The 17838-nt window shown below is 59.6% G+C and overlaps 1 protein-coding gene across 1 annotated transcript; it reads right to left on the reverse strand.

The window, feature by feature from the left end:
• Window positions 1–355: 355 nt before the first annotated feature.
• QSOX1 (quiescin sulfhydryl oxidase 1) lies at window positions 356–9338 on the reverse strand. The gene is made up of 12 exons (XM_082766677.1): window positions 9003–9338; window positions 7146–7246; window positions 5918–5966; window positions 5675–5777; window positions 5043–5133; window positions 4766–4911; window positions 4541–4675; window positions 4247–4376; window positions 2910–3032; window positions 2676–2820; window positions 2391–2570; window positions 356–2037 (listed from the first exon to the last, which is right to left on the reverse strand). The coding sequence occupies exons 1-12, from the start codon at window positions 9286–9288 to the stop codon at window positions 1307–1309; spliced, it is 2220 nt and encodes a 739-aa protein (XP_082622803.1). The 5' UTR covers window positions 9289–9338; the 3' UTR covers window positions 356–1306.
• Window positions 9339–17838: the final 8500 nt, after the last annotated feature.

The following is a 17838-nucleotide window of genomic DNA, read 5'->3' on the forward strand; positions in this document are numbered from 1 at the left end:
TACGGAAAGTCTATTTACGGGACTCTCTTTTTTTTCCTTTTTTTTTTTTTTTTCCCTGCACGCATGGCAGCTTCAGCTGCCCGGCCCCACAAATCTCCCTGCAGCGCCTGCCGGGGATGCTAATCCGGGCAGCTAAACACCCCCACCCCCCCAAAAAAAAAAAAAAACCACCACCCTGTATCCCCCCCTCCCCATCCCATTTTGCCAACCACATGTTTTGGGGTCGGGGGGGGGGGGCAGGGGAGCAGCTGGTGGCGAGGCTGGGCCGGGGCAGGGATGCATGGGGTGGGGGGAATTGATGCTGGGGATGAGCCCCCCCAGGGAAATCAAGGAGAGGGAGGCAGCAGCGACAGGCGATTTATTTCGAGGGCAGGAGGCTGGGGCTGCAGGAGCCAGGGCTCCCCGTCCTGCCGGCCCTCTCCTCCCACCTGGGCGAAGTGAAGACAGCAAGAAAAAGGTTGCAAATCGGATTGACGTCCCCCACCCCTTAATAAAGTTTATTATCAGCTGGGCTCTAATCCTTTTAAATCCCCCGGGCGGGGGGCAGGGCCGGGATTAGGGAGGGCAGCGTAATCCCAATGAATTTGTTACAGGGGGGATTTAGGCAGCGCCAGCGCAGCAGATGGCCCCGGCCCCAGAAAACAACCATTTTCCTTAATGATTCCTAACAAGGATAAAAGGGCAGAGGGAAACGGGGCCAGGTCCCCCTCCCCGGGGATGCTCCCGCATCCCTGCCCCACACCAAGCCGCAGCTCGGCACCGGGGCTGGTTCATTCCCAGCTGGTTTCCCTGCGTGTGCCCCGCTGCACGGGCTGCTTGCCTGTCCCCCCCGTGGGGACAAACCAGGAGCTGGGGGGTACACAGCAGCAAAAAGCAGGGGAAAATTTAGGGATGAGCCGAGACAGCGGGGCCGCCGTCGGCAAAAAATAATTTATTCCACTAAAACAAGCAGAGAGCGAGCAGCGGGGGGTGTGGGGTGGACACGAGACGCAGGTGAGACCCACGAGTGCCCCCCCTGCCCCGCAGCGCCTGGGGGTGGGGGGTGGCCCCAAAACCCAATGCTCCCGGCCCCAGCAGTGGTGTGACCCTACAGGGCTGCCCCCGGCACAGGGCCGGGACCCCAACCACCGTCAGCATCCCCGCAGCACAGGGAGAGACGCTGCCACACCTCCATTCCCACCCCCCGCCCCCCAAAAATCACCCTCCACCCGCCGCCCTGGGAGAGGCAGCAAAACCTCTCCCTGGGTGCGAGGCAGCGGGGGGGTCCCTCAAATCCCAGGGGCTTCCCCGTCCCCCCCGCTCGCTCTCAGGCCACGGGGAAGCCGGGGCGACCCTTGCGGGCACGGGTACGGAGCCGAAAAAACGTGTACATGCCCAGGAGGCACATGGAGGAGAGGAAGTAGAGCGCGATGCAGAGGCTGACGTCCAAGCGGGAGAAGCCCAAGCCGAGCACCCGCAGCCAGGGGCTCCTCCGCAAGCTTCCTCCTTCCTCCTCCTCCTCTTCCTCCCGGGTCTCCGGAGCCCGCAGGCGCTCCCAGCCGGCGTCCTGGTGCAGAGGGATGGTGTCCCGCTTGCTGAGCCGCCGGCGCCGGCCGGCTGCCCGCAGCGCCTTGCTCTTGAAGTGCTGCTCGCTGAAGGAGTCCAGGTCCACGATGTCCTCGCCCGCCTCCCGCAGCCGCGGGTTCCTGCGCACGATGCTGGGGCGACGCAGCTCGGGGGAGCCCGGCCGCCCCGTCTCGCCCTCCCCGTCGGGTTTCTCCGCCTCCTTCTCTTCCTTTTCCTTCTCCTCTTCCTCCTCCTTCTCCCGGGGGCTGGCCGTGCCCAGCCTGGCGCCCACCACCGCCTCCTCCCCAGCCCGGGGGACGGGGACGGCGTAGTCCAGGTCGATGTTGCCCGGGGAGAAGAAGGTTTTGAGGAAGCTCAGCACGGCCAACTCGTCCCAGGCGTGCACGCCCCGCTCCTCCTTGTGGCACTGGGGACACATGTCCGGCGGGGGCCACTGCAGCTTGGGGAACTGGGGGTCCTCCGTGTCACTACCTGGAGGGGCAGCGGGTGAGAGGGGTCCTCTGCAGCCCCCCACGTGCTGGTACCGACACCACGGAGCAGCGAGCAGAGGGGGACGGGGACAGGGACATCTCGGGAGGATGGTTGCTCCAGGGGCAGTTTTGGGAGGCTCCATGCAACCAGCTACCAGCCTCTGAGCTGGGGGGACATGGGATGTCCCCATCCCCATGGGACCCCATCTTAGCGAAGCTGTTGGCCAACTCCACCATGTGGAGGGATGCTCCTATGTCCCGGATCCCTTCCCCTTGGGAAACCAGCCCGGCCCAGTCCCCGCACCTCCGGGTCCCACCCTGCCACCCCTCCTCTTCCCACCTCGGCCCCCTTACCCGCCAGGCGCGCGTTGACCTCGTTGTGGTGGGACCAGAGCCAGAGGACGGCCTCGTCCCGGCCCTTCACCTGGTCCATGGACTTGGCCGCCATGGCCTCGAAGTGCTGGGCGCACTCCTGGCAGCCGAAGAAGTACTTGACGTAGCAGCGCATGGTGCCCAGCACCTCCAGCGGCAGCTCTGGGGGGCACAGAGAGCGATTGGGGACCCCGCAGAGCCTCCACCGCTCAGTTTCCCCCTGGGACAGAGCATCCCGTTCTCCGGCCCGTGGAGGGACGCCCTTACCTTTGTCGGGGCCGCCCTGGGCAGCCTGGACGGTCAGCAGGTGGAAGACGGTCCAGAGCCCGCAGGGGTAGCCGCGGAAATGGGGCTCGCTGCCCCTGCAGCCCACCCAGGTGATGTTGGTGGGGAGCACGGCCGGGGGGGAGGCCTGCAGGACAGAGGGACACGGCCTGACGGGGCTGGAGACCGAGACGGGGAGGATGGGGAGGACTGGGAAAGGGGAGGAGGGAGCCTTACGTCCTGGTTGTTCTTCACCGCCTCCTTCAGGGCGCTGCGGGGCAGCTCGGGCTCCGTCCAGTTCCTCAGCCAGCCATCAAGGGTCTGCAGGTAGCTCTGCACGCAGGGGCGCCCGGGGAAGTACTGCGATGAAACGGGGGGAAAAAAGGGTGAGGAAAGAGCCAGAGATCCAGCACCCGGCCGTCTGAGCAGGGCACAAAGCTGCTCTGACAGGGAGGCAGCCAAAGCCGATTAGCGGCAGCGCTCGCAAACCGCGGGCACGGTGGGGAGATGGGGAGCCCGTGAGTGAGTGCTGGTGGCAGGAGGATGGACAGACAGGGGGACACGTTTGTGTCACAGCCACCAGAAAGACAGCAGCAGACAGGAGAAGCAGCTGGAAGTAAAAGGAGCATTTTGCTCCTTCCTTGCCAAGACTGTTCTCCCTGGACTCTCCAATGACACCACAAGCCCTAAATTTGCAAGGAATTCATCCACCATCCAACATTGCTGCTGCAAAGCGCTGTTCCTTCCTTCCACGTGAGGTTTTAACCACTCGATGCCTTGCTTTCCAGCTGTCATTCCTTCCCCGTCACGGTTCCCCCTGCTCCTTGCCTCCAGCTCCTCGTGGGAATGCAACAGTTAAGGCTCAGCCGGGCTGGCAGCAATGCTGGTGCCACTGCTCCGTCCCGTGGATGAGCATGGGAACGGCAGCACAGCACGGGCTCGGCATCCCCAGGGACAGCCCCGGCACACGGCAGGGATGGAAACGCACAGCAGGATCTGCCCAGTGCCATGGGATTCAGAGAACCCGACTGGGAAGGGGCTCGCTCAAATCTGCTGGAGAAATCCTGGTCCAAACGCAGTGCTTGGTGGCACCGCACCTGCTGGCTCGGAGCTCCTCTGTGCTTGAATCTTGCCAAGCCCCAGAAAGGAGAGCCTGATTTCAGGTTTTCCACGGCACCGTGCAGAGCAGCAGCGCCTTTGCCAGGCTATCAAAGGAGCCAGCAGAGAGCAGGACCCCGAGCTGAGCTCCCAAACAGGAGCTGCAAACCCACTGCCACCCGCTGCAGGTGACAGCGCCTCTTCTGCAGGCACCCAGCCTGCTCAGCCCGCAGACACCCACCCCTCCATTCGCACCCAAAGCCATCCAGCACCACCAGCCACACAAGCACCCACACACAGAGGTGTGGGCAGGAAAATAAAACCCCCAGCACCGCTCTCACCGACCGGGGGCTGGCACAAACCGCAGGGCACAGCTTCAGAGCAGCGTCCGGATGGGGACACAGGGCTGGCGTCCCAACCCTCCGCCACCCCCATGTTTGCTTTCCACCCCGAACCGAATGCAGGCTGCTCCTCACCTTGGCCAGCGTGGCCACGTAGCACTTGAAGGCGGCCAGCTGGGCTCCCGACAGCGTGGCCGGCCGGCCGGCCTCCACCCGCAGCGAGTAGTGCAGCGCAGACTCCAGGTCGGCCATGTACACCTTGGAGCTGGGGGCACAACGCGACGCCCGTCGGCGCTCCGCTTTGCACCCCCGGACTCCGATTTTGGGGAGTCAAAAGGGCACGGTCCCAGCCCTCTGTCCGCCCACGGACACGTCAGCTCCTCCCATCCCTCCCTCTGCCACCCCAAAATGCCCAGGAAGGGCTCTGACCGGTCAGCCTGCCTCGGCTGCGCCGCGCGGGTCTCGTTGGGAGCGCTGGCGGTGACGTTCAGCCGGTAGGAGCCACGCGTGACGCCGGAGAGCGTCCGCAGGTAGTAGGTGTAGAAGGAGCGCGCCTCCAGGTGCCTGCGGGGAGGGAGGGAGGGAGGAGCCGTGAGCCCACCCTCTCCCACCCCAAAACAGCTGCTGGGAGCGCTGGGGAAGCCCCCGACTCACACGGGCAGGCGGGAGAAGGAGCCGTTGCGGAGCAGCAGGTAGGCGGAGGGGAAGGTGGTGACGCCGAACTTCTGCACCAGCTCCTCCTCGCTGCTCAGCACCCTCCTCACCGCCACGTTCTCGTACTGCAGCAGGTCCAGCGCCACCTGCAAGCGGCCCCAGCGTCAGGCAGAGGGCAGCAGGGATTTTTTTTGGAGGTGCTGAGCCTCCCCATCCCTCCCTGGCCACATGCGTGCCGGGAGGAGGAGGCACCGGGGACGACGCCAGCTGCACCCACCTCTCTGCCCACAAAGGAGTCGCTCTTCTCGAAGATCAGCGCCAGGTACTGCTCGCCGTTCCTCTGGAAGAAGCTGTGAACCTCCTCCGCGCTGCAAGAGAGGAGCGTGGTGGTGTTGGGGGGGTCCTGCAGGTGGCCCCGCCGGCACCACCAGGGGGCTTCGCCCTCCCACGTCAACGGGTCCCTGTCCGCAGGGATCGGGGACAGGACGCTGATGTGGTTCCAGCCCCGGTTCCTCCCTGCTGAGGTTTCCAGCCCTGTTTTCTGCTCCGGTTCATGGGCTCTGAAAGCCCGCAGGGTCAACTAAGGAGGTAGAAAACAAAGCGTGGGCAGGGAAGGAGGGAGCTGTGTGCTCACCCACGGGGAAAAAAACAAACAATAAAACAAAACAGCAATGAATTTGAACAAGGGTTGTGTTTTGTTTTTTGGCTAGGACATGGAGAGCTGCAGCATGACCTTGGCCCAAACATCACTTTGCAGAAAGCCAAAGGCTTTTTTTTTTCCGCAGGCACCACCTTGCTCTCTTTCCAGCCAGGCTGAATTAAAAGTAAAATAACATAAAATAAGGCGGGCTGGCTGGCTGCTTCTGGCTCAGGATGTCCCCGGAAAACCCCTTTTCCTGCCGCCCCTACCTCGCGGGCTCCAGCGGAGGGCACGCGGGCGGCCAGGTGTCCAGGCTCTGCTCCAGGTTGGTGATGATGGCATGGCGCAGGTCCGTGACAGTGGCAGCGGGGTCTGCGGGGGGACAGGACACGGGGCTGAGCTGTCCCCTGGGGCTTCCCTGAGGGGCCAACCAGCGACCTGACTCCCTGCACCCCCCCAAAAAAAAAAAAAAAAAAAAAAAAGAACATGGCTAAAAGGCCCTGAATACTCACTAGCAATCCTTATCCCATCCTCTGCCTTCTTGGTGAAAGCTCTGAAGAACTGGAAGGAACACAGCACAGATAAACACGAGGTGTCCCCGCCTCGCCGGGCATCCCCGCGCGTGGGACGTCACCGGGACGGATGCTGCCCGGCTCCGGATGCGCCTCGCCCGCCCCGAGGGGAGGGATGCTGAGCACTGCCAGGCGGCACGGCGCACACCTCCAGGGGACCCAGGGGTGCAGCCGGGACTGCCCCGGCCCCACAAACCGCTGCCTGCTGCTCCCGAGCTTCCACTAAGGGACCAGAAGGGTTTGTGACCCCTGCCCTGCCCGGGTTGTGCCCTCTCCTGTGTCCTGAGGCAGCTGTGGAACCAGATTGTGCCACGTAGGTGTTTGCTTTGCAGGCCGGGCTGGGAGCTGTTTGCAGAAGGCGCTGGGCTCCGACAGGGAGGTGGGTACGAGGGGGTGCGGGGCCGCAGCAGCAATGCCCTCCACCCAGTAAGACCCCATGGCAGGGCTGGGCGCAGCTCCTGCACCCCAAATCTTGACCCTGCGCTAGGTCCGTCAGCCTGCTGGACCCCACAGCCCCAGCACCGCTCACTTTCCCAGCAAAGGGGGAAGCCGGGAGGGGTTTCACTGCTCCAAAAAGCCTGATTTTTGCAGCACCGTCCTGCCGGAGCCCAGCCGGCCCCGCGGGCTGCACGCACACACAGGGTGTTCGACTGGTTCCAGCTCACCGAGCTGCAATTAACCCTGCTTTAATTAAGTGATGGAGGACGGGGCCGCCCTGGCACCCACCTCCAAGCGCAACAAAGAGTTAAAAACCCATCCCTTCTCCCCTCCTCTCCTTCTCAAGGAGATGGCAGCTCGCCCTGCTTGCCCGGTGGGCATCCTGCTGGCCGGGGAGCGCCTGGGGAGCTCTGCCTGCCCTGCAGGTGCTGGACGGGGCTCTGTTTACAGTGGGAAGTGCCGAGAGCCAGCGTATTTACACAGCTCAGCGGCTGGGCAGGGGCCCAGGAGGAGGGATGGTGCCCTGCCAGCTGCTGCCAGCAGAGGTTCCCATCCGGGGCAGCTGCTCAGCCCCGGGGTGAAGCAGCCTGCAGAGTCCCAAAGGGAATATTTTGGTGCAGTCGTGCTGCCAGCCCCATTGAGCAAGAGAGGGGCGGGCGGGCGGGCCACAGGGAAAAGCAGGGTGAAAAGCGGGCACTGGCAAAGGGACCTCTCCCCACCCTCTCCTTACCTTCAGCGTGGGGAAGCCGGTGATCCCAAAACTGGCGCACACCTGCTGGTTGGCCTCGTCGGCGCAGTCGATGGCCGCGAGGATCACCGCTGGCCTCCACTCTGCGGGGACAGAGGATGGGGTCAGCACGGCCACAGCCCCATGGAGCATCCCCACAATTCGGGCAGCTCCCGTGCACATCCCCGTGCGTCGCCATCCTCGAGGACATTCTGCTTTTGGGGAGCATGAGCTGCCAGCTCTGTTGCTTAGTACCAATCCTCAGTGATGGGAAAACCTCTCCCTGTCCCTCCTGGTGGTGACGGTGGCCACGGAGAGCTTGCGCAGAGCCAGGCACGGGGCCAAGGCAGAGCTAATCCTCCTGCCGCCAACGCTGCCTGCAGCAGGGCTGCAGACGCCCCACGCCGCCTGGCCCCGTCCCCCGCATCCCTCCCGTCTCCATCTCCCACCTCCGCCTCCTCCTGCAGCCCCGGCACACGGCGAGGACAGCTTAAGCACCTTGGCCTCTTTTCTTGCCTCCCAAAGCTCGGGGGACTCATTCCAATCAATGCTTGCTTGGAAAAATCTTCAAAAAAAGAAACACCCACCCCACGATGCGTATTTTCGGTCCTGCTGGAGCCCTGCCCACACCTTTTCTACCAGAACTCGGAGCCGATCAGCTGGGATCCCTCAGTATCCCCAGCCACCAGCACCCAGGGACAGTCCCCATTGAAGCAGGGACGCTGGCCGTGGCCCCAAACACTTGTCTCGGGGGCTGGTTAAGGCCCCACAGCACCTTGAGCCCTAAGCACTGTGTGTGCTCACCCGGCCGGCGTTTCGTGCCCTACTTTTTGGGGCGGCAAAAGCCACGGCAGAGCCGGGCGAGGCGGCGCCAGCCCTGCACGCCCTGCCCCGGCCGGGTGCAGGCGGCTCTGCCCGCGGCCGCCCGCCCGTCTGGTTCAGCGGGATGGGGCGCGGGGCCCCAAATGCTGCCGGGACTGGGGAGGGATGGCTGAGCCACGGCTGGGCACGGTGGGCGAGCTGGGCTCCGGCTCGTCTCGCCCCAGACCGATGGGATGGATGGAAAACAAGGGGAAACGGGCCCAAAAAACACGCCGGCAATGCTCCAGTGTGAGAGACGGGCAGGGGAAGGAGATGACATTCGTGACCCTTCTGTCCAGCGGTGTCCCTGGGGAAGGTCCATGGGCACGTCAACCAGCAGGATCTACAGGTTTCAACCAGCAAAATGGAGACCAAAACCTCCGAAATGGCTCCTTTTGGGTTCATAAACAGCCCAGCTTGAGGCCACCCTGCCGCGAGGGTGGCGGTGCCACGTGGGGACAGGAAGGGCCGTCGGGGCAGCCGGGGGCCAGGCACGCTCCTGCACTCATCGGCACGCGGCGCCCCGCAGCCGGCGTCCTGCCCGTCGAGCCCGTTCCTACAAAAATCCACCTGGGGGGACGGCGGCGTGCAGGCTCCTTCCCGCAGGCTCCTTCCCGCTGCCAGCAGCGCACGGGGGCGGCTTCCGACCCTGTCAGACCCCATCGCGGGGTGAGCATCCGTGGCACAGCAGCGTCCCGGTGTCCAAAATCCAGCCGGGCTTCAGTCCGCTCAGCATCCCGCAGCGGGGCGAGACAGGGGTCCCAGTGGCAGAGAGGGACCAGGATCCCCGGCGATCCCTCATAGGGGACGGGGTGCTCACCCTATTGCCCCCACCCTTCGCTCCCTGCCCTCGGAGGTCAAATTGGGGTGACAAAACCGGGGCGCAGCTCCCCCCGGGGGGGTCTCCCGTCGCCCCCCGACCCAGAGGGAGGCGAAAAGTCCCGGCGAGGGGGGTTGGGGGGATTTAGGGGATTTATGGGGGCGACCGCGGGCACTCACCGCGGATGTCCTCGGCCAGGGCCCGCCATGTGGGGGCGAAGTGGACGCAGTGGCCGCACCAGGAGGCGAAGAACTCGACGGCCCAGGCGCTGGGGGAGCCCAGGATGCGGCCCTCGGCCGTGGTGGCCCCCAGCAGCTCCAGGGGGTCGCTGGGCGAGTACAGCCCGCGGGGACGAGCCGCGGGCAGCGCCAGGGCCAGCACCAGCGCCGCGGGCCACCACCGGCCCCCCGGGTGGCCACCGCCACCGCGGCCACCGCCACCGCTCCGCGCCCGCCGCCGCCACATCGCCCACCCGGCCGCCGCCCGGCTGTAGGGCCGCCCGGCTGTAGGGCCGCCCGGTTTTTGGGGCCGCCCGGCTTTTTGGGGCCGCCCCCGGCGGGCGGGACCGGAGGGGCGGGGCTCAGCCCCCCCCTCCACACCCCGCTGCCATCGCAGCGCCCCCTGATGGGAGCTGCTCCCACCTGAGGGGAGGTATTTTTTGGGGGGGGGGGGGTCTGTTTGGGTACCCCCCACCCAAACGCCACACACACACACCACACGCACAGATCCCAGCTCCTGGGGCTCAGCCGCAGCCCGGTGTTTTGGGGGTTGTGCAGTCTGAGGGGGTCCCGACCTGCAGCACCTCGCGCCCCTAAATAGCCCCCCGCTACCCCACAGGCAACTCCTGCTGGGGGTGGCAGAGGCGCCCAGCGTGTCCCCCTGCCCAGGACCCCCACCCCATCACCAGGCAGCCCCAATCCCATAAACTGTCCTATGGAGGCAGGGGGGTGTCCCAGGAGACCCTCCCCAAAAGGCCAGCAGCACCCGCGGACGCACCGCGTAAAATCCCGATAAACCAACACGGGGTGAAATGCGGCTGATTCAGGCCCAAAACCTGCGGCGCTGCCATTATGGAAATTCCTCGAGGGAAGCCGCCCGCCTGACGGCAGCACCCAGCTCGGACACCCTGACGTCAGCCAGGGCCACGCCGGCTGGGTGGCATCTGCAGGGGTGTCCCCCCCACCCGGCGCTGTCCCCACACGTGGCGGGGACACCCAGGGGCGCACGGGGCTGGTGGCTGCCATCGGGGAGCGATGCCTGGCCACGTTACGCACCACAAAGGCCCCAAATCCAGCTCCTCCGCCCCCAAAAAAGCAGGGAATCCCAGCCCTGCAGCCCCAGGTGGGGCCGTGCCGGTGCTCACGCACGCACCCGGAAGGTGCCCGTTGCACAGCGCCCCGGGGCAAAGCTGGACATGGCCTCCCCCCAAAAAAAAACCACACTCAAAAGCCACCCTAAAAGGTGCTGTGTCCAAAAGGAAGACCTTCCTGCCTTCCCCGCCCCGCCGTGACGAGGGGCCCCGTGATGGGGGGTGCCCATCGCTCCCCAGAGCAGGGTGCTGGCTCCAGCCCCAGAAAGGCCATTAGCCGCGACCGGCCCCACCTAGGTATTTTAGGAGGACTTGCCATGCTAGAAAAACAAGCCTGCGAGAGCCAAGCCTTGCCCTGGCAGGGGAGCACAGGGGCCTCAGAGTGGGGCACGGCCCCAAGGGTGCAATGGGGAGGCGATGGGGACAGAGCTCGTGGGATGTGAAGGCAGTAGGGGTGCCCCCACGCACCCTGTGTGGGTCCAAGCTGATGCGAACGGGGGCAGAGGGTGGTACAACGCGGCCCAGGCAGCTGTGATTAAACCCCAACGGGATTATCGCAGCACAGGGAGGGGGCCCCTGCACGGCTGATGTGAGCAGCAGCCTCTGGCTGGCGCAGGGATGATGCCACGGCTCGCTGTCAGCCAGCAGGAGATTAAAAAACAAAAATCCTGCCAGCAGCCGCCCGGTTTCTGTCTGGGGCAGCTGTTCCCGACAGCCTCAGTGCGAAGGGATGTCATCACCGTTATTTTACCCTGGGCTAAAGTCCTTGTTTTAAGGGCTCATCATTTAAGGGCTAACCCCATGATGGGGTTATCACGCCGAAGGAGAGGCTCGGCACCAGCCTAATTGCCAGCATCCTCCCCATGCAGCTCGCCCCTCCCTCCCAAGGCAGCCCGAATTCCTCGAATCCTTTTTTAGCTGCAAAAGCAGCTCCCTCGTGCCCCAAGGCAGCGAGGGGAGAGCCTGAACCCTGGGGCTCCGGCTCCTTTTGGGGTGAGCCAGGCCCTTGCTCACCCGCCCCGGGCTGGGGATGCTCCTGCTTCCGGGGAGCCGCTGCCGACCCCCCGCCGCCAGGCTGGCGCGTCCCTGCGGCACCAGGCACGGGCTTGCCCCCGTGGCCTCTTTTTTTTTTTTTTAATTTATTTTCTTCAGATCAGGCTTTTCATCTCTGCGTCAAGCCAGGAAGAGCTGGATTTTCCTTGCAGATCGCCCCTGAAGGCAAAGCAGGGGTGGTGTTTTTTTTTTGTTGTTGTTGAAGATGGATTTGAGATTAAGTAAAATGAATTTTAAAAATAAAATGAAGAATTGGTAGGAGGCCAGAGAGGTTTTGGGAATGCCCTCCAAGTGCTACCTGCTGCTGGTCCTTCTCTTTCCCTTTGGAGCCCCCAGCCAGCCCCAGAACCCAGCTTTAGGCTCTCGTGCTGTGGTTGGGAACGTGCTTGATTTCCATTAGTAGAGCTCAGCAAAATGTCTTCAGCACCCAGCTCAGCATCCTTAACCTGGGGAAGAGACGTGCTCCACTCCCACGTAACGAGGCTAAGGATCCCTGCAGATGCTCCCAAGCTGCACAGGTGCCATGTTCATTAAGCTCATCAGCTCTCAGATCTCCCTTCCCAGCCAACAGGAACTGCCTTGAAGTCAATGAGATGTGGGCTACGATCCTCAAAGGCCACTAAGACCTCAATGAAATCATTGGAGCCCTGCAGAACTCGTTTCATGCACCCAAAATGGATCGTTTTCACAGACACAAAGAGCTGCTCTGATCGTCTTTGTACTGGGCTAGAGGAGACACAGAAAGACTATTTGGGTTTTTATGTATTCAGGTCTTGAACTGCCAAAAAAGGATTACTGAAGGTGTTTTGGAAAATGGGGAAAGATTTATAATGTCTGCATGAATCTGGCTGCAGAAAACCAATGGCTTAAAACGTCAGGGTAAGACAACCCAGGAATTTCTCGCCTCCCTTTAGTTTTGAAGTTTCGGGGACGGGGAGATCCCAAAACGGACTTTCTTCCTTGAAAATTAAAGAACACGTTCCTGCGTAATTGGGATTCCAGGAACTGACTCCAAGAAAAACACGCGACCGATGCGAGACTCATGGCACAACCATGACAGGTGCCCGCGCCGTCACCCAGCCCTGGCATTCAGGAGGCCGCTCGGAGGAGCTGGCACCCGATTCCCCATGACACGCGGGTGGACACGAGCCCCGACCGATGCCAGGGCTGCGGAGGTGCTTGCTCAGCAGAGCCCCTAGGACCAGCAGAGCCCCTCTGGGCTGCCACCGGCAGCCAGCAGTTGATGATTTCTACCTTTCAAGCCCAGCCAGCCTGTAATAACAACAGACGCGCAAGAAAATCTGGGGTGCATTCTCAGGATGTGATGAATGTGTTCACGTAGGTTGTGTCTGCAGCAGGACTGCAGCAGTTCCAGCCCCTGTCTGCTATTCACCCTCCGCTGATTCATCCCTGCTCGGGACGACGCAGCAGCGCTGCTCTTTTCAGAGGGCGCTGGTAGCACCTGGTGCCCTCTTTGGGTACGTCGGGGTTGGAAATGAATTTGAGATCCACTCAAAGTCCCTCCTTATAAGTCACCGCCACATCCCAGGATGCACAGAGCAGATGTTTTCCACTCCAGCTCATCTGCCCAGCGTCCAGGAGCAGATCGGAGGAGACCACACCGCCCAGATTTGCCACCTCATCATTTGGCAGCTGGCTTAATTGCAGCGCATGAAGCAGAATACCACACAGATGACAACGGGGCGCTCCTGCGGGCTCACCTGCCAAGGGCCACACCGTGCCCAGCCTCCGGCTGGCCGAGCTGCACGGGCTCCATCACCTCCGTAGGGCAATGAGTTGGGTCGAGGTGGGACCGGGATCCTCAAGCTGAGCGAGGCAAAGGGCAGGATCCTCTTCAGTGCCTTTGTTGTGCTGGAATGAAAGAACACAAAGCCTCTTTAGAAAGGCTCTGGGCACGTCTCTGACTATCCCCATGCCACCACGGCCCAGCATCGTGGCAGCGCACCCAGGTGAAGGTGCAGGAGCTGGCTGATGTTACCACCTGGGATGCCCCCCCAGAACTGCCATCTCCAGCCAAATCAGAGAAAATCCCATTTACAGCCAGCCGAGATGTCACAGTTGGTGGCAGACAAGTCAGCCAGCCACCAGGAGCCACCAGGAACCAGCACCGGGGAGGGAGCACAGCCCAGGGCCACAGCAACTCCTACAACGGGGCCGATGGAAAACCCCAGAGCAGGAACCAACCAGGCCTGCTCAGGTCTTTCTCACACACCACATCCATCAGGCCAAAAAAGGCCTCTTTCCCCACACACCCTGCTCCTGCCTGACCCTTGTCCTCCTTCCAAACAGAGCTGCCGAGGGCGGAGGCTCCTCTCTCCTCCTTTCCCCCAGCTTTCCCCAGGATCTCACTGGGGAGGGGGCAGAAAGGTGCAAATCTGGGGCCAGGAATTTTATTTGCCACGCCACGGCCGGGCAGCCCCCTCCCCTCCTTCCCGTGCCCTGCAGAGTGCTGCTGGCATCCCGCAGCTCCCTGCCGGCTCCTTTTCTTCCCAGGGCAGTGCTAATGAGGACCAAGGGGCGCTGCGGAAGCCCTTACGCTATGCAGGACACAAAATGCAGATTGGGGACAGCATTTTGTGTGCTGGGGAAGGCGGCTGCCTGCCGTTGCCCAACCCGGGAGTTGCACCAGCTCCACGGGCGCAGCCTTCGCAAGGCAGCCGCGCTCCGGCGGTGCTGGGAAGAGTTGCACAAACGCCCCGGTAGAAAGTCTGTGCCAAAGTGGAGCAATGTAGGTTTGCAAATGAGGAAATTAGAGCCTTCGTCAAGCTGATTGCCGGGCATCCTGGGCAAGGACGCGGCAGCGATGCAGCACTTTGCTGTGTCACTTGCCAGAGCACCGTGGCAGCCTTCCCGCTGCTCAGGCCCTTTTTAAAGGCAAGCCAGGTCTCCAGACGGAGCAGCACAGTTCATTTTTTTCCAGCGTAAATGCACTCTAAAACACTTCCAGGGATGGATGCTGATGGCAGCAAGCAGATCCCTGTCTGCAAACACAAGGCTCAAGCAGCAAAATAGCTGCAGGGTGAGGGAAGTGCCACGGATGCTCTCCTGCTGTTTGATAATGAGGGCGCAGAGGCTGCGGCACCGCTTTGTTTCAGCCCTTTGGGCAGCAAGCGCCCCACCGCCGCGCTCTGCCTGGTTCAGAGCGAGCTCAGGCGGCTGCGATGCTCTCCACTGAGTGCTGACACTGTGGGACAGCAGCAAAACAGCCTCGGAAAGGAGTGCACCAAGCCTTCCTCCACGGCGAGGTACCTCCGCTAAGGAGAAACAGCAGCAAACTGCTCAGTGCGGTGTTGATAACGCCTTTGCAGGGGTTTTGTTCACCCCTATATAACTCACCCCAGCTGGAAGAGCAGCGCTGCTTTCTTGGAGGCTGTTTGCACACCTAATTAGGCACAGCTCCACCTGCACAGGGAACTGCATGAGTTTACCGTGCAAGCTCACTAGCCTGAAACTCTTCTTGCTCCAAACTCCACTTTCCCAGAGAACATTTCCAACATCCTTGCTAGACAGCAGTCAGTGTTTAACGCTCAGCTATATGTTAAGAAACAGCCCCAAAACACAGCAGAGGTACAGGAGCAGCAGCAGCCGTGGGTCCTGAGCAGGCTCAACAAATGCTCTGGGTCTTCCCCGTCTTGTGCTGCGCCCGTTCTGCTCCTCCTGCACCTCCCGGCCGCCTGCCCACACGCCTGGAGTTTGGCACCACAACTGCTCTGCCCTCCTCTTGCAAAACTCTGCTGCCTTTCATGTGTTAAAAGTTTTGGGTTCTATTTTTTTTTCCTGTTCAGAAGACAGTTTGCAACCGTCAGAGGAGAAAGGAAACCACAAGGATTTAGGACAGCTTCACCAAGAAATGAAGCTTTCAGGCAGCGGTGTTCGCCCCCGCCAGCTGAGGAAGTGAGCAGAGCTGGGGGCAGCAGCTTTACTCAACTGTAAAAATTCAGGAGCCTAATTGAGTGCTCCAAAACAAGGCTTAGGCTCTGAAGAATTTCATTCCAACACTGTTAAGATCTTGTTTTCTTTTTCTTTTCTAAATTTTGGAAACCATGAGTTTTTAAAACCTATTTTACATAAAGGTGAGGAGTCATTTTTCTCCAGGCAAGGCTGTGTAGTGCCTTTCTGCAATGATTACACAACGTTATTTTCTGGTTTGGTTTTTATCAGTCAGCTTTAACAACAAGGAAATTCTAATAACGTGTGATTATAATTAAGGCAACTAATGGGATTTTGTGGACTGTGATTGGCATCGCAAGTACAGCATCAGACAGAGAGGGGAACATATAAGGGACAAATCTCCAGGACACCTTCAGAATTAGCAGCCATTTGGGTAATTATAAATCTCCGTTTTATAAGGAACGAGGAAACAAGATTAATTTATAAATCAGTTTATTTACAGATTTTGTTCTCTTAAAGTACATTTCAGTTACGAAAGATATTTACACTGGTGTACACAGGGACCCCCCTGGTTATTTTACAGTTCTTAATTACAAAAACCCCTCCACATCCTTGGGTCTGTCTACTGTGCAAAGCTGCTCTGGATGTGAACATTTGCTGAAACTGGCCCAAAAACCAAGTTACCAGGTTATTTACACATACACAGTAAACAGGTTTCTTTTTAGTATCTCCACAACACAGTACATCGGGAGACGGAGCCTCCCAGAAGGCGGCTTTGCAAATGTATATCAAAAGGCTCTGCAAAGTCAAAGGAAAAAAACTATTAAATGCAGGTTAATTACAGTATTCCTCTTTCATCTGTATATATTTTTGCATTTAACGTTTAAATTACAAATAAGTTCAATAGTTTGCTTTTCTCCATTTTAGTTGATTTGTAAACACTTCAGATGCACTAAATACCTTGTAAGATTCAACTGTTTCTCTGCTGAAAAGTACTTTATTTTCCTAATAGTCTTAAGGTAGCAAAGGGATATGAAAGTCAGAACTGCGCTCAGTTCCGTGCAGAATAGTCACTTAAAAGGTCTCTATCACTGTGCTACTGAAGATCTTCTGCAGGTACACACTTATTCAAGTATTGCAAAAAGCTAAGGCCACTTTTTCAAGAAAGGAAAGTGAACAAGACGGGATTTTTCCAATCCCTCAATTCCACCTTGTGAGCAGCGAGCCTCTGAAAGGCAGAAGTGCTGATTTGCCGCAGCTCAGCTCAGGAAGCATCCTGCTGCGAGAGGTACTCACGCTCCTGGTCCTCACGAGCCTGGGCTTTCCCAGCCGGCACCGAGATCCTTCCGAAAAGGGAATCGCGTCTCCACAGTGACACTGGCCACTGCCTCAAAGAGCTTCCAGGTCTCGGAAAAATCTCACAGCCTTGAAACTTCTCACGGGGTTGGCACCAAGATAACCAGGACCCGGTAGTATCATCTTGTTCTTTTAGTGGGGAGGTTGGGGAGAGGAGAGGAATACAGAACTCGGCCTCTGCTGTCAAGACTCTGGACTCCCCCCTACCTCCTCATTATCAGACACGACCCAGACAGACCATTGCTTCATCGCAGTAATCATCAGTCCCAAAGTAACTCAACGCACTCGAGCTATTGAGCATACACTCAACTCAAAGCAACTCAACACACTTGAGGTATTGAGAAGAGAATTCACGTATATTCAAGTCTTTGTAGGGTTGCTCCTGTCGAGGATTGCTACCAAAAAAATAAACGGTGATGTTTGCAAAGGAATAAAGCCATTACTTACACAGTTTTCTTCTGCCCGACCAGCCGTAAAAACAACTTCTGTTGAGGGTACTAAACTGCTGCTGATCTAAACCAGCGAGACAACAGGCACATCATCTCCAATGGTCCCTGGCACCCTGGCAGGCCAACTGCGCAGCCTCCTCCCTACTGGTGGCTGCACAGAAAAGCCCCACCAGCCCCACAGGGCAGCTGAAAAGCCTCCGTGATGCGCAGCACCCTTCTCAGCGCCGGCCACACCACCTACGGGACAGAAGCTAACTGCATGCCTCCGATACTCCAGCCTCCAACCTGCGCTGCGGGTTTCTACCTTCTTTCCGTAATTGCTACCTATAAAAATAACAATCGTCTCTATTGAAAAAGATACACCCAAGGAAAGGGAATCTGAGGCAGTGACCCAAGCAGTGACACCAGGCTGGTTAAATGCAGCAGCTTTAGTTTGCTTCTATTTTAAGCGTTTGAGAATTTCACAGTTCAGCATCATGACACCTTAGGCGGACAAATGAATCACTTAAGGAAAAAGGCTGGACGTTGCTCTGCCAAGACCATTTGACTTCCAGCCAGGCAGAAAGGCTGCTACTGCAGGACAGACGTGCATATGCCCTGCTGGAGGTGTTCCTATTACAGCGTTATCTCCTCCTTCTTCTTCCACTTGTTAAGCTTCCATGCATATGGCTCCCCATTAACTCGCAAGTGAGGTGCTGGCAATACTACATCTGAGAGTCTGCTCGGACCTCTGATATATCCAACACTTCCCAGTGCTGTCCCTGAAGAATTACCAGCCACGTGTCGTTGTGCAAAATGCAAATATTCCAATGATAGCTCTCCAAAACAAAATAAAAAAAAAAAAAAAAGGAAAAGAAAAAAACTAATGGAGCACTAGCAGAGAGAGGCATCCTAAGAAGCCCAAGAACCAAGCAGATGAAAGAAGCAGCAGGTCAC

Source organism: Aythya marila (genome assembly GCF_965140915.1).
Source record: "Aythya marila genome assembly, chromosome: 8".
NCBI lineage: Eukaryota > Metazoa > Chordata > Aves > Anseriformes > Anatidae > Aythya > Aythya marila.

Excerpts from the sequence above, each read along its gene's own strand:
- QSOX1 (XM_082766677.1), bottom strand. The coding sequence starts at position 9,288 with ATGTGGCGGCGGCGGGCGCGGAGCGGTGGCGGTGGCCGCGGTGGCGGT. Across the intron at positions 5,967-7,145 it reads CCGGCTTCCCCACGCTGAAG|TTCTTCAGAGCTTTCACCAA; the intron begins GTAAGGAGAGGG and ends TGTTCCTTCCAG. Across the intron at positions 5,134-5,674 it reads CCTCCGCTGGAGCCCGCGAG|CGCGGAGGAGGTTCACAGCT; the intron begins GTAGGGGCGGCA and ends CCTCTCTTGCAG.